This window comes from Elgaria multicarinata, chromosome 1, assembly GCF_023053635.1.
Source record: "Elgaria multicarinata webbii isolate HBS135686 ecotype San Diego chromosome 1, rElgMul1.1.pri, whole genome shotgun sequence".
In the NCBI taxonomy this organism is placed as follows: Eukaryota; Metazoa; Chordata; class Lepidosauria; order Squamata; family Anguidae; genus Elgaria; species Elgaria multicarinata.
The window spans coordinates 81,222,407-81,244,412 of record NC_086171.1 but is presented as its reverse complement, the minus strand read 5'-3'; the positions used below and the strand labels follow the sequence as shown (position 1 = coordinate 81,244,412).

The following is a 22,006-nucleotide window of genomic DNA, read 5'->3' as shown; positions in this document are numbered from 1 at the left end:
TTCCCATTGTCTATTACAATTCACAGAATGAATTAAAAAATGGATCCAATTCAAGAAGGTAAAAGTTAGTGTGAACAGGACAGATGATATACTTGATTCTTACTTCATGGGAAGTCATCTTGTGTGTCTTTGGTGTCCCATTCTCCATTAAGAGCAGTCCAGAGATCAAAATTCTGTCTTGCCACACAAAAGAAAACCATTTGAAAGAACAGATTTCCTGCACCTAGGATCAATCTATCTTCCTTACTTATTTACAAAACAATGAAAAGATTTCTTCTAATATTGTTGGGGAAATAATCAGCTGCTCATACTTAAAAGTGACTGCAATCTTTTAAAGTTCTTTTATGCAACATTTTGCCACTACAGAATGAAAAACCCTGTCCCCTTCCATCAGCGGCAGACAGCATGGCCAAGAATGCTGTGAGTGGTAAACCTAAAACATCTAGAAAGTGCCAAGTTGGGTTAGGCTGCTCCACAACATTAGGACAAAAGCGTTATGTCTTGCGTACCTGTGAAAAAGGGAAGAAATACTGAGCAGTGATTGAATGCAAAGAGCCAGACACAAAACCTAGGGAGTCAGTATTTGAGAGAGAGTGAGTGTTAGGACTCAAGCCTTCAACCCTATATTCTAGAACTCCTTATAACTAGTCCAGTAGTGGGCAAGGGCTGCACTTCCTCATGGGTAAACTGTCAGGGGCTGCATGTTGGCAGTGACTGAGGGTGAAACCAGCAGTTGGCAGGGGAAGAGCAAAAAGTGGGTGGGTCGCCCCTTTTCTCATTCTGCCACCCCATTTTCCTCTCTCCTACTTTTCTGCCCGATGGGATGCCACAGAAAGGACAGATAACTCTTGCCAGAGATCTAAACTGATTGCACACAGAGGATGCTTGAAACAAGTCTGAAGACACATGAAAATCAGGCCAAGGCTGCAGGTTGCCCACTGCTGAATTCTAATCCAAGGCTGGTGCAGGATATCTTATTGACCTTTTGTTTGGAACAACTGTACCTTTCTTTTTCTGGTCTATTGACTGTAAATAAAGGATTGATTGATTGATTGATTGACTGGTGCAGGCTAAAGGTGATTCAACTGTGAGAGACTCTTATCTCATGTATTTTAAGGCTGTGCCCTGGCCTTGAAAAAAGGCTTCTGCCCTAAAACCTAGGGATGGGTGGACTGTATACTTCAAAACAGCATTCTGTATTTGGAGATCCCATAGTATGCACCCTTTATACATGATGGAAGCTTTCCTGCTAATACTGGGGATGCACAAAGGCACAGAAGCCTCACATCGCAAAACCTTTCGTTCAGCCTCTTCCCACATCCTACCCCCAAGATTTCACCAGGTTTTGCCAAAACATTCAAGCTAATGGGCATGGCCATAAAGGTGTGCTAAAAAGAGGGAGGGAGGAAAAGAATATTAATGTTCAGGAGTCTAAATGCTGAACTGACACTCATTAAACATGCTCCAACTTAACCCCTCTATTATAGGTAACAATGAAATTACCTATGACAGGCAGTATCATAGTGAAGTTACCTTTAAATAGGTGGTATCTGGTTTACAGATACCACCTACCTTTAACTGAGATGGTATGTGCTTTACAATCTATCCAGTGTGCAGCTGCAGTGAAAACAGCAAATTCCAAGGCAGAGATCATTAGGAATGGGACTGAAAATAATTAGCATATTCACTGTTGGGATATGTGGAAGATTAATCTGGAGTATGCAGGCCAAATGGAAGGCTGAGTTTACATGGAGGTGCTGCTTGTCAACCAGTGCCTCCACTCTGATCATCTACATACAAATAACCAAGTTCCCATGGTGATGGTGGCATTGTTAAGGTCCGCATTCACATGTAAAATACACACCATGTAGGGATGTCAGATCATATATACATTGCCTATAGAGGAGACCACATACTGAAGACAGTGTGAGTGAAGACCATGATCCATGGCTCTCTTTTCTCCATATGTGCCACAAGTCAGCTACTTTGGTATGTGCCCATTTCTCAGTTCAAAGGTTTGCCTTCCACAATCCTTTAAGTTAATATAAACAAATACATTTATATTTCAGATGCTAGTGATAGAACAAACTTCTCCATAATTTTAAAAGTTTGTATGCCACCCTTCAAAATGGAGCTCAAGATGGTAGATGGTTCTAGAACTATTAATTGTAATAGCCAAGTTCAAGGCATGAATGTACATGTGCACAAACCACTTGCTTCTCAAACTGTACTAGAATCATAGAATAGTGGAACTGGAAGGTGCCTATAAGGCCATCGAGTCCAATGCAGGAATTCACCTTAAAGCATACCTGACAGATGGCTGTCCAGCTGCCTCCTGAATGCCTCCAGTGTGGGGGAGTCCACTACTTCCCTAGGTAACTGGTTCCATTGTCATACTACTTTAACCACCAGGAAGTTTTTCCTGATGTTCAGACAGAATCTGGCTTCCTTTAAGTTGAGCCCATTATTCCATCCTCCACTCTGGGATGATCAAGAAGAGACCCTGGCCCTCCTCTTTGTGACAACCTTTCAAGTATTTGAAGTGTGCTATCGTGTCTCCCCTCAGCCTTCTCTTGTCCAGGCTAAACATGCCCAGTTCTTTCAATCTCTCCTCATAGAGCCTTGTTTCCAGACCCCTGATCATCCTCATTGCTCTCCTCTGAACCCCTTCCAGCTTGTCTCCATCCTTCTTGAAGTATGGTGTCCAGAAGTGGACACAATACTCAAGATGAGGCCTAACTAGTGCCGAATAGAGGGGAACCAGTACCTCGTGTGATTTGGAAGCTATTCCTCTATTAATGCATCCCAAAATTGCTCATATTCAGCTTGTGCTCTACAACAATTCCAAGATCCTTCTCGGTTGTACTATTGCTGAGCCAAGTGTCCCCAATCTTGTAACTGTGCATTTGGTTTCTTTTTCCTAGGTGAAGAACTTGCATTTATTCCTATTAAATTTCATTCTGTTGTTTTCAGCCCAGCATTCCAGCCTATCAAGATCACTTTGAAGTTTGCTTCTGTCTTCCAGGATATTCTGTCTTCCAGGATGACCAATTTTGTGTCATCTGCAAATTTGATAAGCATTCCCTACTTCAAAATGTATGTGAAAGATCATCTTGTTGAACATTACACCAACCCTGTCAAAAATTACCTATAAATAGAAAGATAACATGTGAGACCGATTTTCGCTTAGCCTTTTTGCTCATCTGCTAGCTTTCTACGTGGAGGAAGTTTATGTCAGAGAGTTCTTAAACTTGACATTTTCTCATCTCATACTGCATTCGAGAAGTGCCATATCACAAGCTTTCTTCTTTTGAAGGTGTAACATACCAAACGGTTCAGTCAGGTCTACACTTTGAATATTATTGCTATGGACATTAGGCTTAAAGAGGCAGATACCAAACTAATTGAATTGAAACTGATTTTCACGAAAGTAGTAACAAAGATGAATCTGAAGTTATATTGAATACTACCATTGAAGATAAGAGATTGGGCATATATACAGTGATAAACGCTGTGGTCTCAAGTGTTAGATAATTGGGGATAAGATTATCTGCTGATTTGAATAATATGGGAAAGTTAAATGATCAGGCCCTGGTGGAGGATAAAACCAAAGAGATCAATGGGTGGACGAATTTCTGCAAGAGTGCCTGCCATTAAAATGCTAGTTGTGTTAGAATTCTTGTTTTTGTTTACCATGTTACCCCTTTTTATTGATTTTAGAAAAATCCTAGGTTGGGATAAACTTTTCATAAAATTTATATAGAAGAAACCACCTAGAGTGAAAATTGACATATTGTAAGCACTTTTTGGAGAAGGCAAACTTGCTTTTCCTTGTTTAAATCAGGCTGCCCAATTGATATGAAGTCGTGGCTTGGAGTGAATAGCTCAGATCTAATTTATTTATTTTGCTGGAAAAGGAATTAATTCCAATTTAGATGCTTTCCCGTGGATGGTAGAGGAAGTAGTGGGAGATATTGTTCAAGATAAAGTAATCCTTAAATTACTTGGTTCAAATACAGGAACAGATTGAGCCCTGAGATTTCACCTTTAATGTCAGTTGTTAGACATAAAAAGTTAGGAGGGAATTTTCAACAATTTAAAATTCATGATTGTTACAGGTTATAAGATCTGGTAAATGATTCAGGAGTTATCCCCAGAAATACTGGAAATATAGCAAGAATATTTTCATATCAGGAATTTCATTTCGTATGATCTAAAAATAACAAGCTTGGGACAGAGGACTGTATTTGAGAACAGTATTATAGTTGAAGTAGGAAACAAAAAAAGACTATCGGATTTATATCAGATTATCATCTTTAAAAAGTGGATATTTGTCTACGAAATGATGGGAGTGTAGATCTATGAAAAATAAGGTGCAGTTAGAAACCTTTAAAGAAACTAAACATTTTTTCAATTATTACTTCCTTGAAAGAAGCTCAGTATAAAATTTTATATAGATGGTTTATGACTCCCCAAAGAATCAAAATTGTACACAATGGAATTGACTGTTGGATGTAGGGAGGGTAGATGCAGATTTGATCCCTCTACTGTGGAATTGTCCAGAGGTCCAAAAATATTGGAAGTCATGTGTGTGTGTAATAATGGGAATTAACATAAAATTTGAAGTATTCTCTATAATACTAAATTACTTACCAGAGATTACAGAAAAAAACTATTAAGCATTTGATTGTAAATGTATTAATAGCTGCCATAATTGTAGTGGCTAGATTTTGGGAAAATGTCTAGAGAATGGTTATTTAAGGCTTTGGAAATTGCTTGAATGGATAAATTAACAGAGAGATGTGCAACAGAAATGATTATATTTTGCACTCTAACTCTTAATAGCAGCCATGTATTGTTCTCTGGAACAATTATTTTGAACTTAGTAAATTGGATAATTCTGTATTTAATTCTTTAACATGCAAAAAAAAAGTACTATTTGTCAGATTTGGGGAGTTACAATCCACAACATCTGGAGACTACCACATCACCAAGCCCTGAACAAGTTGCTCTTTTTAGAAAATATATGTGATTAATTTACTAAATGTTGTGAAAGAAATACTGGAAAGTATATTTAAGATAACAGCAGGGAGTGCTTGGATAGCTTCTTGCATTCTAGTTCCTCTCACTGTCTTAAAGTACCAGAGGATATGGAATGCTTAAGTTATTCTGCTTTTATGCCCTTCCAAACATTTTCTAAATATTTACAGGATATAGCTAATTTACAGCAACTGTGAAACTATACAGTAGTATTCCAAGCATAACATTCTGCTGAAAGCATTTTATCTGAAGAATGTTCATTTTAATCATGAAACATCTGTACTAAAATTATTTGTTTTCTAAAGAAGTAATGCCATAATTGGTTTATTTTTTCAGACGGTTCTGTCATAGTGCTTTCTTGTTATCTTATGATACAAGCGATAACAGAGGTCAGCTGAGCTCAAAAAAATGCCATTGAACATTTTTGTTCTCACTTTTTTTTAAAAAAAAAATACTATTATGGTTACAATAAGTGAGGTGCCACCACACAAATTCTGTAAAATTGTAATTTATTCCCCTCCCAAGTATCCAGAATAACCCTTCAATAACAAATTAGCAAAATGATGTCCACGTGGAGGAGGAAGATAAGGCGGTCATACTACCAGATTACACCAACGGAAACCCAGAAGTCCTGTTTAATGGCATAGTGCAAGTTAACAGCATGTTGCTGGCAATGACAACACCTTCATTTGAATTAGAAAAGTTTTACAGAACAATTTGCAGCAAAAAGAACTTTGGAAAGATGCTGTCCAAAATGACCCACATATATTTACAAATCCCAGGGAGCAAAGAAAAAAAAAGATTATTCAAAATAAAAATACACAGAATTTATGAAAATATAGGTTTCCTATTTCCACCCCACAGGAGTCACTGCTGCTGTTAAAGTCTTGTGAGATGGTTCAAGTTTTCAGAGTTCATCTTTTTCCCGCAATAAGGTGTACCTATGTCCACTGGGTGCTAGCTTCTGGAATGAACTCTCAGGTGGGCTGCTCACTATGTCTTGAAATGGCTGAAAAGAACAAAATAATATTCTAAGTCAAGTTGGAAACTTTCTGTTTAAAAGATATAGATAGATATACATGCTCAATTACCGTTGGTAAAGCGAAAGCTGGTGAGTGTGGCCAAGAGTGAGCTCTGAACCAGGCAGTCCTGAGTTCAAATTCACCTCTGCCTTGAACTCACTGAAGCAAGGCACTTTCTACCATCTACAAGACTGAGCATAATGGGTTGCTGGGTAAGAATGATCAAGAATATAAATGAAATTACTTCTGTTCTTTGCAGAACTGTTTTTTTTAAAGAATACTACTAGGACTGAATGACAATTCATCACATCTAATATAAACAAAACTAAGGCCCAGCTCTCAGGTTCATATTTGATGTGGTAAAGCTCAAGATTCCCTTTTTTTCATGCAGTGAAAATTTTCTTCTGAACCACACAATCCCATATGGTGCAATATTTATTTATTTTTATTTATTTATTTATTACATTTCTATACCGCCCAATAGCCGGAGCTCTCTGGGCGGTTCACAAAAAATATCAGATTTCTCCTGGAGCGGATCTACACATAAGTGGATAAACCACTTCAATGGCGTTTTCCGTCTTATTCCACCACATGACGCTTGGCTTTTATCGTTTTATCGCTTACCCTTCCTGTCGTATTATTTTGTGATGTTATTCTTATAAGTCGTAGTATGACCTGTTATGTGTCCGATTGTATTGTTCCTAAGCATTCTTTCTTTTTCTTTTTTTCTTTTTGAAGCCAATCAGCTTCCTCAGGGCATGTTCCTTTTCTTTCCGTGCCCAAAGTTGCAGCCGTTTTTTCAATCTTGCCTCGTGTTCCTCTTTGCAGCCACAATCTTCCTCCCCCCTTCCATGTATGGGCATTGCTCTATATGTGTTTACTCAGAAGTAACTCTCTCTGTTCAATGGGCTTTCCTCAAAGGTAAGCCAGCATGTGATGTTAGCAGTTGAAATCAATAGGATTTACTTTTGAGTAAAAGAACCAGCACACCTGTAGTTCATGAACTTGAAGATGCAAGCAAGCAGAGAGGGAGACTCCAGGCAGGGTTAGTGGATTTACTTTACTCAAAAGTAAATCTCATTGGTTTCAACTGCTAACATGACCTGCTGCCCCTTGGTCTGTACTTAGGAAAAGGGCACAGAAAGAGGGGAAATCTTTCCAGCCCCCCTTCTCTGCATTTCTCTCCCCTCCAAGCATAGACCAAGGGGCAGAAGGTCACATTAGCAGTTGAAACCCTGCCTGGAGGCTCCCTCCCTCCATGGCTCCAGCTTAGGAAAAGCTCCCAGGTATGGAAAGAGGGGGAATCTTTCCACCACCACTACCCTTCACCGTTTCTCTCGGAGGAGGGACAATGGAAGAAAAGAGGAAGTGGGAGGAACAATAAGCAGACGGGGACTTGAGAAAACAACGATAAAAAGTACATTGTGTGGCCCAGATCAGTGGATATCTACGGACAACACAACGGTAAGAAACGTATTAATAAATAAATGTGCCCGGGGACGTATAAAATCGTAATAAAATAATACGTTTAATGACTCAAAAAACGATGTTTCATATATGTGTGTAGATCCGATCCAAGGCGTGGAGAACTGAAAGTTCTGGCTCTCTAGAACACTGCAAGTTTCAGATCTCACCCAATGGGAGAGTAGTGAAGTGCTCTCTTACCTGACCAGGTGCTACATCAGTTGGATCTGGGCCATGATGAAATTCCCTGTGCAGTTTCCCAGAATGCAAATCTAGTACAAATTGCTTGAGTTTACCTGGAATACTGAAACAATACATCCACAGTCAAAATGGTAAGATTAAACAAAGTTTGGCTCATAAAAGGGACATCCCAGACAACTTTACACTGAGCTCGGGGAAGGTTTATTGGGATGTTTATATCCTGCCTTTCTATGATAAAATAAAACTGAAGGCAGATTGCAATAAAAAATATAAATCACAAGTAGATTAAAAATAAAATAAAAAACAGTAAATCACTAACATCAATACCATATTAACAACACAAGCCTACACACCAAGTTTAGACTAAATGTAAAAGCATGACTTAAAAATGCCTACCACAATAAAATATAGTCTTAAGAGCCCAGTTAAAAGAAGGCAAAGGGTGTGTGTGTTGAACCTCCCTTGGAAGGTCTTTCCATAGTTTAGGTGCCATAGCTTGTTGGTGAAGGGATAAAGAGTGCCTCAGAACCTGAGAGAAAATCCCAACAAGTTCATTTGGAATTCAGATTTTTAATTAACTACACAATAGTGCTGATTAGTATTTGTTGTAGCTTTAGTCCTTTCATCTAACTACTATTCCATTTCCTATCAATTGTTTAACCTCTCTTGGTCTCTCATTTTATACTTCTGCTTTTCTCATTCACCTTTGTAATTGTTTATTTCCCCTTTTTGCATTAATAGGTCTCGGAGTTAAGGTAGGATCAGGAAAACTAGAGACCCCACCCTTTTGCCAAAAGAAAAAGAAAGAGGCAGCCTTTTTATGCAATTGATTCTGTATACTTTGGATCCAAAAAGATATTACCCCAAACCCTAACAAAATGTAAAATATATCTAGTGTGCAATTGCCCATATTTTACATGTCCCAGATCTTTTAAGTCTATAATATGGGGTCGAGAATAGGAACAGGGTGTGGGGCAAGCTACCATACTAGCTCTTTTTTCTTCCTTGTGATCTCCTAAGGGCACAGCAAGCATTTTTTCTCTTCATTAATTCCCACAGAGCTAGGCTACCCAATAACTTCATTGTATGCTCCCTTCAGCCCCCTGCTCACCACAATACAGCAGAGAACAGCAGGTGCCAAATGCACAGTTTACAAATACAAATGACCGTCAGGTAGCTGTATTGACAAAAATGCCTTTGAAAGCTTCTCCAGCACTTGAGTAATTGCACAGACACCAGAGATGAACACCAAAGGGATATCAATTTACATTTCTTCTGAGATCATCTACTGCTTCCCCACACCAAAGGCTGTTTGAATACAGCAGCCAATGTTCTGTATCTTGGAACTGTCAGAACTCTGAAGATAAGGGGCTCAACTAGCAGTATGTTAAGTGTTAAGCTAGCTGAACACCTTATCTTTAACAGTTAAAGAAATACAGATATAATCTAAGAAATAACCTACTATTTAGCTTATATTAGTAGTAGATGGTAACACACCTCCCCCACATTCTTTATATTTGCTGCTGTGGCTTAAGGGTTGGAACTGTACAAAACCTAGTTATTGATCTGCTCCTGAAAATTAACCTCAGAGACTGCACAGTGTAAAAGTCCATTTTGTGTGTGGGGGGGGGTTCCCATCACCATGCCTAAAATGAGAGGCAGGTGTTGTTCTTTTTACTGTCGTGGCCTCCTTAACATGGGATTCATTCCCTCCAGCTCCCTCTTCTTTCCTTTAAAAGCATCAGAAAATCATTTGTCCCTTGCTGGTTTAGAGAACCTGTGGTGTCTCATTTGATGGTAGCCTGCTTTCTATCCATTAAAAATAAATTTAAAAAATGTCAGAATCCAAAGGCACTTGCTTTTCAGGTCCCTCCTTCCCAATGTAGCCCATTATTTTGGGGTGACAAAATTGTTGGGGGAGAAGATGGAGCACCATCCAACACAGTGCAGACGGGCTACAGCAGGAAAGGATAATTGGCACAGCCCGTGAATGCACGGAAATCATTTGAGCACACGTGGGGCTCTAAATCCCAAGCGATGCATTTTAGCATTTGTTACTTTCTGATTGTATTTTGTGTTTTCTTTACAAACTTGGGGGAGAGTTGGGAAACACTTCCATTTACATCAGGGGTAGGAAACTGCCAGCCTGTGGGCTCTCATCTGTCTCTGCTCCAGCAGCTTACTGGGCTTCCATGTTGGATGGGGATTAGAAAAGAGGCTACCCAGCAGAGAAGCGAAGCAAGTTGCTGGCAGAACAGGTTGCTCTGTTCATCCCCACAGCAACCTTCTTCTGCATTTACATCCTGGGAGGAAAGAAACTTCTATTCCACTCCCAGCACAGAAGTAAAGTGAGCTGCCGGAGCAGAGACAGGGCAATTTCTCTGAAGCTTGAATGGGGTGGGTGAGTGAGTGGTGGTGGTTCTGTGAGTGAAAAGGTCTGGAGAGATATCTAAGGTCCCCCACCCCGATTTACATGCTACTACACAATCAAGTCTTGGTTCCCTCCTTGCCCCTACACAACTGTCCTCTCCCTTCTTTTCAAAGCTGAATAGCCAAGATGGACGGAAATGTGTACTCACGCCAAGTCAGCAAAGTCTGAGAAGACATACATGTGTCTAAAACTGTCAATAGCAATAACAGGACAATCTGCCGGAGTCTTCTGGATGTGGAGGAGTGGATGTCTGAACTTGTCACAATCAGCATGTAGAAAGTTTATCGTACCTTGACATTAAAAAGTTTTTGTAATGTAAAATATGAAAACACAACAGTATGAATAAGTCACAATATAAATAGGTCATTTGATAAAGCATTTTTGCTGCATAAAACGTGTTGGTAAAGACATTTCAGTGCAACATCAACCGACCAAATAACTCACTTTTGTAAGATAGATTTCTATTATTATTATTATTATTATTATTATTATTATTATTATTATTATTATTTATTTATATAGCACCATCAATGTACATGGTGCTGTACAGAGTAAAACAGTAAATAGCAAGACCCTGCCGCATAGGCTTACAATCTAATAAAATCATAGTAAAACAATAAGGAGGGGAAGAGAATGCAAACAGGTACAGGGTAGGGTAAGCAGGCACAGGGTAGGGAAAAACTAACAGTAGAAAGTAACTTAACTCAATACTACTTCAAATGTGATCAATGTCCCACACAAGCAGCATTTCAATGTAGGAGAAACTGTGAACAGCCTGTAGATAGTCCACAAGCAACTACTGCACACAATCCTATTATGCCTTGGAAACCATGGAGAATAGTTTGGAGTGCCCTGCAGCGTATATTCGCCCAGCCCAGTTTTTGATGATGTGTTCTAGAAACATCTGCATATATATTTTTTCTGTGGGGGCAACACTTAATAAATGTGTCCTGTCCCCATTGATTCTCCATTTGAGCATGAAGTCTGCTAAACATCTCCCTAACTGTGATCTTTCTCTGAACTAGCAATGGCAGTTAATTTCAATTGCTTTCCTCCCAGCCATTGTCTTACCTTTCCCTCAACTTTTAAATTTGATTTTTTGATATATTTAGAAGCCTCTGTGTGTTTCAATCTGTTCATGCACATGTCCACTTCATCCGCATCCACTAACACTGCTTTTCAATAACTTTGCACACCCATCTATTCTGCAAGCTGAAATGTTAAAGTAGTTCCACTGTCCACATCCCCATTTAAACTCTGTAAATCCTAGCAAGTTAATAGATTCCAATAGCAGCCGATTATAACTTCTTTGCAATTTGGCATGAGTTTTAAGATCTGAAAGCCCATTCCCCAAATGCTGAAAGAGCCCTACACTATTGAGAACATAACCATAACTGCATTTGTGAGCTACAAAGTTCAGAGAGCATGCTGCACAGAAAACAATGCTCTCTGAACTGTAATGGTGCAGAAGGACTTGCAGGTGGTTCTTCAACATGTTACTTGAAGTTAACCAAGTGTAGCAAGACTCACTTCCCAATAAGCATGCACAGGGCTGTAGCTAATTTATTTCAGTGGTTGTAACACAAATTTGCCAGCGTAGGTAATGAGGGGATCTATTTTACACACACACATGTGCCAATTGGAAAATTAAAGAGCTGATATGCCAATTCACCTAGTTTTCTAGATCAGACAACACGAACACATGCAAACTCAATTACATGACGATGCAAAGCAACACCTACCTTTTTCACTTATTAACTGCCGTGCAACTTCCTGCTGGAATTTTTCTAAACTCTCTGAATCATCTTTCATATGAAAGAGTATAAGGAAAGGAAGGCCCTCTTCTGTCAACTCCTAGGTAGAGAGAAAAATAGCGAAAGAGTAATTTCAGTTTTCTTCCAGATTTTACATTCACGTGATTTTTAGCAGTGTGTTCATATACTTTTAATGGGCAGTTTTATTACTAGATGTAAGCTTGAAACTAGGAACTTCATGGCCAACTAAGGAAAACCATCACTTCTCAGGAACAGAAAAATAACCTTTTACCTTGTTCCATCGGTTAATCAGAAAAGTATATCCTGAACAGCACAAACTGTTGGTTGGTTCAAAACCACAGATGGATGCAACACACACTCTGGGCAATATGGCTGCTTGTTTACACAGATTCATTTACTAAACTTTGGCTAGTTGTGAACTCCTTGAAAAGGCACCCATGAGTGTTGCAGATATTCACAAATAGAAACAAGTACAGAGGGTGTAAAATACTACAGAACACTTTTAATGGTTTTGAAAGAACAATCAATGTTTAAAATAAGTTGAAGTAATGTTCTTGCACAAGGAAACCATTTCTCTACATTAATCAGGATAATTCAAGACAAATTATCCTAGGTATTTCTTCAATCCATAACGGAACAAGACTACAGTTTGAATACCTATCAGCATCAAGTAATCTAGTAATTTCCAGGCTAGTACACTCCAGATCTGTTGAACTACAGATATTACCATTCCCACACAATGCAGCCATTATCTGTGCTGTCTGGGAATGATGGGAATTGTAATCCAACATATCTGTGTTCACTAGGTTGGCAAAGGCTGCAATAAACCAACTGCACTAAATAATTGAGGGAAGAAGACACGTTGTAAGTATTAAGAGGTCTAATATGTTGACCCGTTCAGCTTTACTAGTTATGTTTTAATATATAGCTCATAAACTATTAACTACATTCTAGTTAAAACTCAAGATAATGAGAAAAGCTTTATTATTGCTTTTCAGTTATTTCAAGAATACCCTGCATTTTAGTAGGCCAAGCTAGAGGTAATAGCAGCTGCTGTTAAACACTGTCTCCCAGAGTATCTCTTACTTGAACTTCAAAGCAGCGTAATGGGGCTGGTAATTAGTAAAATCTTAGTCATGGATCTTCCTTTTTAAAATATATGGAAGTAGAGCTTACTAAACTGTAGCTAGTAAATCTATATCTCACAAGGCCCTGGTCCAACTTTGGTAAATTCATCTACCTTGGGTACATGCAGAGATGTAAAATTTCCAGAAGTGTTGAAGCTATGGTAAAAAAATAATAAACCCATGTTGTTCTGGGGGCGGGATGGACATTTCTGGAAAAACTGAACATATGCAATATTTTCTTATCAAACCTAAATTTATTTTACTGGTATAACATAAAATGGTAATTTATGAATTATCATTTTAAAGTTGTACTATTTGGCAACTATGAAATTTACAGAGCAATCCTATGCATGTTTACTCAGAAAACCCAGCATATTCCCACATAAGCACACATAGGATTACACCTCCAAAAGTAGAGATGTTATACTTTTTTCAAGCAAAATTATGAATATACCCAATGCTAGAGCCCTGCAAACTGCTACATTCTATGCTATCTAAGCACATGGATCCTAGTTTTTGCCATCTGAAAACTAGGTGAAAATAGGAGTGGAGAATAGAAGCCACAGGTTTTATAGTAAACAAAAGGAAACCCAATACTTATACGAGAAATGGCACATGGGCCAGTGTGGGTTCCCCATCGAGCCCTACAGCTTTCCCCCCAAACTACGTTTCCTCTTCCCAGGCAGGAAAAAGCTCTTATCTCCAATCATCAGCTGAATGGAGATAAGAGCTTTTCCTATCACAGAGGGTGCTGTTGCACTTATGTCCTTGTGGCACACTTGGCAGGGAGTTTTAATCTTCCCCATCCAGCGTGTGATGATAGGGATGCAGATAGGGAAGTCTCAATCAACTAAAGCATGGAGGGGGCTCAATTTTCATCCCCACCACTGATTTACATAGAAACAATCTGTCGGAATTATGGTGTTTGCAAGTAACACTAAGCCTGAGAGTTAGATGCACAAGAAAGGAGCCTGCACAAACCACCAGACTCACACGCTCAACCCTTCCCCTTTTCTCCTCCCATACAAGTGGGGAAAGAATAAATCAGAATTCATAGAATCATAGAATAGCAGAGTTGGAAGGGGCCTACAAGGCCATCGAGTCCAACCCCCTGCTCAATGCAGGAATCCACCCTAACAGTTTTGCTTTAGCAGATTACGGGTTTGTCATTAGATGCGATTCAGAAATTCTGGTTAAGCAAGCCAGTAAAAAATAAACAAACCAGGGTTTGTTGTTAGCATGTTTAGCAATTGAGCAGAGTTCCTTTTAAACCATGATTCCTGGATCACACATAAGCCAAAAATCTGCTAAAGTGAAACGTCATTCTGCAACGTGGAGCACACAAGCCTTAGGCTTGGCATGATCTTCTTTCCATTCATGCATGTAGCACAAAACCATGGTTTAGCATTGCGTGTGAATGTACTATTGATTGATTGATTGATTGATTGATTGATTGATTGCATTTCCGTACCACCCAATAGCGTTTATAGACCAAGGTTCAGCGTGTGTGACTGGGAGCATATCTGGATAGAGTTAAATGCAGTAACACTGAAAACATCTGGGTATTGCATAGGTATGCAATGTACACAGGAATTATTATCTAATGCTGTACATTATCTAACATAGACCTTCATAATATGCTACATATAAGCATTTCACTTGTTCCAAAAGAGAAAATATTTCATACTTTCCCCCCAAGTGTTCCCCCAATGTTCTTTCCTTCAAAAAAGCAATTTCCTGATTTTCCCCATTTTTCCCCCTGGCCTTCTCATCTCCGTGCAAACTTTTGACCCCAATAATTAACTTACACTAAATATTATTAACAAGTGCAACAAGAATTAGTTGATCATGTCTTTGTATCAAACAACAATTGGGTTGTTTGTGTTTTTTTGTGGGATGAAGAGATACATACAAGTTTAGTAGTTAAGATCTTTATCTTGGAGGTCAAGAACTAGTACCCACCAGTCCAAATCTAGCCCCAAGGCCATAGCAGCTGCCAACCCAAGCACCTGTCCTCCTCTTCTGCTTGCCAGAAGCAAATATTTCAGGCAGTCGCAGGGGATTGTGGAGACAGACCAGTAAGAGGAAGGGTCTACTCACCTTACATTCTTTTTTTCTTTGCCACAAACAACATCACACACACACACACTCCATTTGACTACTTCATGAACACAGATAGCCAGAAATGGAAAGCTGCTTCAGTGGTAAATTTATTATTTATTTTATACATTCGAGATTCAATTAGGAGCATTTCCAGTAAGTTTTTACTCAGCACATATAAGAAAAACCTAAGGCCAGTCAGATAGTATACCCCCCAACTTGGTGCCCTCCAATTATTTTAGACTACAATTTACAGAATTCCTGATTGTTAGTCATGCTGATTTGGGCTAATAGGAGCTGAAACCCAAAACAATTGGACGGCACCAGGTTGGGGAAGGCTGGTGTAGATAGTAGTGGGCTAGGCTGACCAATTTTCTGACCTGGTGTAAGAAACATGAAAAATTCTATGTCCGAAGAGAATTCAAACTAATGGTTGAAGTATCTTTGAATATATCTAAATCTCTTCCTGCCAGTTGAAAAATACAAATGTTTTTTAAATGAATTAGGATGTAAATCATGAACAGAGCAAAAATAGAAAACTTTCAAAGAGGCAGAAATATCAAACCTCTAGAAACGCTAGAGTTGTATGAATACGGCAAGCCCCAAGTCTGATGAACAAATGTTGCTAAGAAAAATGCACATTTGGAATGACCTGAGATTGAAAGAGTTTGGTTAAGTAAACAGGAGCAGAGTGTAGTAAGAGCAGTTACAGAACTTTACACACACTTATAATGATAAGTGGTGGTTTCTAAGGCTGAAGAGTTTGACTGCACTGTGGGAAAAGTACACTGAATGCATCACGAAGTTCTAAAAAGGCTAAATACCTGGCATCTTTCACATAGCAAAATGCAAATGAATAAAAAAGTGTTTTAACACTGTTGACAAAAGGTTGCAAACAATATGCAGTTTTGTTTCTCTTGTTATGCAAATTAATTTTGTATAATATGTGCTCAACCAAATCTGCCAAGGGCCTCCCATGATACTATTTTCCAAAAGACTCATCTGACTTTTAGCACTTTTATATTGCAATAACCACCATTACAGCTATCAACATAAGGAACTCAATTTATCTGTGTTTCTTTTGAATTCACCCGTTTTATTCTCAAATGAAATGACTTGACGCAGCACAATACAAGCCACAATATAACATTCGCAATGCATTGGCAATGGGAAACTAAGCAGCAGATGAAATTCAACACAGATCATTGCAAAGTTGTTTGCAGGTCATAAATGATGGCAAGGAGATGGGACAGAGATCTCTGTGGTACTTGAAAGCCACAATTCTATGTGTGTAGACTTGGAAGTAAATGTAATTTCACTCAATAGGAATGTACACATAGGACTCACTGGATCAGGGCCATCACCCATTCATTACCTACTTAGATGCTAAACTGGGCAGCCTGCGCTTTACCTACCTACATGGTCGGGGTTTGTGTGTAAAAAATACTACTTACATCCTAACTTTTACTAGTTGACAATCCAGGGACGAAAATTTTGCCTGCTACAAATACCTGATAGCTATATTCCCTCCTCCTCAAATCATAGATGCCCTCACATCGTTGATCAAACTTCTACACATTCACTCAAGCTGCCACCTCAGAAAATGCTAAGAAGTTCAGCATATCCTTAATTTTGGGGGGGATTTATAAATAAAAAACTTATACTACAAAGTAAATGGAGGACATGACAACTGATTTCAGCCGAGTCAAGTACATTTGAAATGTATAACAGATTATCACTTCAATACATAGAAAGACTGACAAATCAGGCACACCTTACCTCTCCATTCTCAAATGTAATTTCACGAACAAGGGGAACACATTTATCTTGAGTCCATGCATAAGCCAAGTCAAAATTGGTCATAGAACCCAAGTAAACCATATCTGGAGCATTTTCCTGTTAAAATGGAATTTCAAAATTGTCCATAGATAAATGCACAAGAATAATTTGTATCACTGAAGTGTAACAAGCAGTCTGGCTATATGTTAGCTGTTTAATGAAGATGACACAGAACGCAGCACCCTTTTGCAAGGGTCCCGACCCACAGGTTGAGAACCGCTGATCTAGCAGAAGGTTGCAAGGCTCACCCCCCACCCCCCGCCAGAAACAGCCAATGGCACCAAGAAGGGGGCATGAAAATTCACAGTAACCCTGTTCAGACGACATAACCATGGTTTAAACACACTCAATAACCATTTACTGCAAAAGGGTTAGTGGCTTAACCATGGCTTAGCATGTTGTCTGAACAGGGCCACCATAATGCTGATGCATCATAGGGTGATAATGCCTAGACACTATAGCTGCAAGGGAGAGAGCTCACCATGTTCAAAAACCATCTCTGAGGCAGGAGTATTGCAAGGTAACGAATTCTGATGACTTATCTAGACCATCAAAATTACAATTACCAAGTTAATGCAATGTTAATTCCTTGTATTTTCCAACTTTTTCCACAGAAGTAAACACTTCTGAATTTTATTATGACACTTAATATCCAAGGCACCTATGGATGGGTATACTAGTTCCTATGTACCATATCAAAGTTTCAAATCCGAAAATACTGCAACAAGAATATGGTGAGTAGACCTTTTGGGAATTTTAAGCCAGACTGCTTTATTTCATTTTTAAAAAAATGGTTTAAAAAATAAAATCAAGAGGAACGTGCAGCTAAAATACATCTAAACAATCTCATTTTATACTGGCATGAAATTTTGCAAACACCACAACACAAAGTATTCCACCTATTCATCCAATCTTTCTTTGTTGTTCAGGAATTCCAGAATTAATGTGCAATCTAACTTGTTGTGTGGGGAGTGCTCTTTACAAGTTTTAATTGCTAGATTTCAGCAGCACCTAGGGTTGTATCCAATTAAACTCTCCCACCAATGAAACAGCTTCTGTCAACAGAACAGGGAGGGGGCATATTATGGAGGAACAAGCATAGGGCAACACAAGCTTTGTATGAAGGAAATCCCAGTTTCAATCCATGGCATCCCCATGATCCCTGGGAACAGGTGGTTAAATAATTTCTTTGAAACCTGAGCACAGGGGTGAGCAATTTCTGAGGGTCAATCCCCCACCCACCCGAACCACTGGGATGCCTCATTCCCAGGGGCCCGGTGCCAAATTTACCTCCAAAATTCAACTGTGCAGCAGCAACAAAGAACCATTTTCCCCTTAAAACAAGCACAAGCCAGACCTTTATTGCTGCCAATGTACTGAATTTTGGTGACAACCCACTACTTGTTTTCCTAAAAACAAGGAAAAATCAGCCCCTTTTTTTGCCACTGGAAATTTCGCAGAGGGAGGTCACTTGCGGCCCGTGGGCTACGTGTTGCTCACCGCTGCCCCTAGTAGCTGCCAAGTGGAATATGTTGAAGTTGCAGTACAATAAGTATCCCATCCAACTATTAGGATTAAGAATGCATAAATACTTTAAGCACCAATCCTTAAAAGCTACATTAAATAAGGAATAGGAAAAAATAAATAAACTCACCCCTGGTGGCTTGTAGATTACGTTGTCCCCAGTAAACCGTTCTGGCTTGGAAACAGACCTAAGAAGACAGTGACCATTTGTCTTGCTAGTTAGATTAACAGTGCACCTACAAAGTAGGAGCAGCTGGAGTGACAGCAGATTTTATAGCCAATAATATGAATTCTTCCAAGTCTCCACCTCAAACTATTCTATAGTTCTTTTTTTATGGCAGTCAGCAAGCAAGTGTGAGGGGGTTAAAAATAAGGGGCGTAAGACAGCTTTGGGGTGTCAAATGTGGTGCCTGCAGACATCAATATGCCCACAGACACCTCCCTTTGTGTTCACCAGACCCACCTGCCCCTCCTGATTTACATTTTTTTCTTAAGGTTTTTTTAGGACACTTTTTTTCTTCTTTTTTTACTGTGAGGCTGCCATGCTACAAAGCAAAGAGCTGTCTTCCAGCGCCATCTTTATTTAGGTTCAAAAGAGTTGCTTTTTGTTTTGGCACTCAGACCCTACCTGTGTATTGTACTTAAGTTCTTGGACAAGTTATTTTTTTAATTGTTTTTAGTCACACAAGCCTTCTGGACAAATGAGCATTTTGTGACTGGCCATGCCCCCCATGGTAGCCATTTTATGTCTGGACAAGCTGCCCCAATGGCAAAGATTTTGTGAAAGCATCCATGACATTCTCAAAATCCCAAATGTGTCTACAGATCAAAAAAGGTTGGGGATCCCTGCAGTTCATCAGAGGGCTCCAAAAGATAGCTCAATCTAGATTCTGGAGGCAAGGGTTTCCACCTCTGTCATGGCTCTGACAGTAGGCTTTTTGAGGAAAGAGCACTAGAGAAAAATATAGACTAAATCATATACTCATAGATGTGGGCTCCCTGTATCAAAGCTAATCTTTGGCAATTAATATAATAGCACATGGGCTAATTCCAATGAATTCTTGTATTTTAAAAAATCTTACCCAAACGCAGCAATGAAGACACAGTCATCATGCAAAATATTTGCTACTCTTTCAAAGGTCTTGTAATTGTCAGAGTCTTTTTGTTCAAAGTATCCAATGATATTTCTTTTACTGCGCTGTAACACACAAAACGTACGTAAGACATTCTAGTTCATCTCTCAAATCAGCATTTATCCTACAAGTCCTTGAAAAAGGGGAATAGACAATGACAGTTTGTGGCCAAATGAAGTGACTCCATATGAGGCAGGTGGCAAGGGTTATGAGCACATACTCTTATGTTATAGAGATACAATTTCAGTGAATATGCAGTTCCTCTTCGTTGCAGTATAAACCACATGTCTAATTGATAGGAATGATGATAATGATGATGATATTTTAATCTACTCAATAACCAATGTTCAAAAACTAAAATGCAATTCAAACTTTAAAAACTATAAAATGTATTACAAATATTTAAAAGAATAAAATACAAAACAAACAGCACAGGAATAAATAAGGATATATTGAACAGCCAGAAAGATCTAGAACTAGGTCTGTCAAATGGTAACTCTAAAATTACCATACTATGTTTGGTGACATTATAAAGAAAGCCATAAAATGGACAGGGAGAAAGCAATCCTATGCCCCATAGATAGCATCTGGGGTGACTTGGATCTTGGATCTGAAGTTGGAACTAGGGCTCTGACCTCGGAGCCCAGAAACCATGCTCCCCACCTCCTTTCCATTGTAGCAGGCGTGGTTCTCTCAGCACTGGCTAAGTCAACTCACTTGAAAATGGAGTGCGGAGACAGCGAAAGGGGGGGGGTTGCGGGGGCAGGGAGGGGAGGAGACCAGGGAAGTTGAATTATGCGGCTTCCTGTGTGCACCCCAGCTTCCTTCCCACCTGCTCGGAAACACCACAGCTAGACAGGTGAAATAACTTGTCTAGTGAAAATGCACGGATACTCGGCACTCTCTGACTTCGCAGGCTGCCAACTATCTCCATAGGATTGAGCCCCAATTCTACAAATATGCAGCATTACTGCAACAAGTTTTACTAACAATGAAAATGAATAGAACATTCTAAGTAGCAAATATGCATCCTCCAAGTTATAGTGGATCAACAAACCACAAGCACACACAGAGAGACTCACATCAAGAGAGCTAATTTCTTCCAAGCTGAGTACTTCTCGAATAGGATTACTTTTCTGTTGCCGGATATAATCTGCTATTGCTGTCACCGATCTCTGACCCCGATATTCTCTCTTCATCATCATTCCATTCCGGAACAATTTTAGGGTTGGGTATTTGCTTATCCTGTACCTTTGAGCTATGTCAGCTGAAAAGCAATTAAAAAGCATTTGAAAATATGCAGATTCAAATATCTATAGTTAGCAATCCTTTTACATACACATATGCTTGGTATTGAACTAATAATTCTACTTCCTCATCTTTTAAGAAGGATCACAGCAGAAGTAATTAAAATATGTGCTTTTTACCTCATGTGCTTCCAGAATATGGCTCCGTTAGAATCTCCATTACCTTTTTTTATGCAGGGTGTTTACTACAGGGGTCATTTCAGACCCCAGATACCATGCTGCTTAGTTGTACCCTCGTACTATAAATAATTCTTAATAAAATGCCATGTTTTTAACTTGTAGTAGTTGTGAAATACTTGCCAAGGGACTGGCCTCAATGCCAGGTTAGGAATGTATTTTTTCAAGCACAGGAAAGTTACATTTTAGCAAATACAACACACACTTCAAAATGTCCAGTCAAACCATTGTATACCTCAGGTTAGAAGCATACACACACACATACCAGCATCTCATTACTATTGGCTATTCAGCAAATGAGAACCTTCTAAATCGTAAGACTTTTTAGACGTACTTGCCCCATTCAAGAGCCTCATGCTATTAATTGGATTTTGACTGCAGTAATTTAACACTTGAGGTAATTGGCCAAATTAACTTAATTGGCTGTTAATCTTCTGCATTTTAAATGGTTGACATTCCTAATTTCAATCATCTTAAATCTTCAATTTTGTATATGTAGTTGTTCTCAGAAAATACCTTGTGTGATTATGCCATTATCCATCCCACACAGATATGAATCAAACAGGTTGAACAAAACATAGCAAAGAGAACAAAAGTATAACCACACTATAAACCTAAGCCAGTTTAAGAACAAATTTAAACCAGATTTTAGAATTGATATAAGCCTTTTCCTAGGAATATGGCAAAAGCCAGTAAGAGACAGTCAAAATCAAGAAAGCTTAAAGAAATCTGAGGGGGAAATACAATATACAACTAAATATTGTATTGTAAATATTGTATTGTAACTAAAGTTGGCTATTTTGTATAGTAAGAGAACGAAGATATGAAATCAACAGGGTTTGGATTCAAAATCCCAATTTGTGAGT

General features: G+C 38.9%; 1 protein-coding gene across 1 annotated transcript in view; it reads right to left on the bottom strand.

Annotated features, from left to right (window-relative positions):
* Positions 1-5,532: 5,532 nt before the first annotated feature.
* The window catches only part of ERP44 (endoplasmic reticulum protein 44), a 38,732-nt gene continuing 22,258 nt past the window's right edge, over positions 5,533-22,006 (bottom strand). Inside the window, exons 5-12 of the mRNA XM_063130876.1 lie at positions 20,739-20,923; positions 19,606-19,721; positions 18,654-18,711; positions 16,940-17,056; positions 11,901-12,012; positions 10,307-10,448; positions 7,728-7,830; positions 5,533-6,049 (exon numbers count right to left, since the gene is read on the bottom strand). Coding sequence (XP_062986946.1) covers positions 5,948-6,049; positions 7,728-7,830; positions 10,307-10,448; positions 11,901-12,012; positions 16,940-17,056; positions 18,654-18,711; positions 19,606-19,721; positions 20,739-20,923 — 935 coding nt within the window. The 3' untranslated portion in view covers positions 5,533-5,947. The remainder of the gene's footprint in view (positions 6,050-7,727; positions 7,831-10,306; positions 10,449-11,900; positions 12,013-16,939; positions 17,057-18,653; positions 18,712-19,605; positions 19,722-20,738; positions 20,924-22,006) is intronic.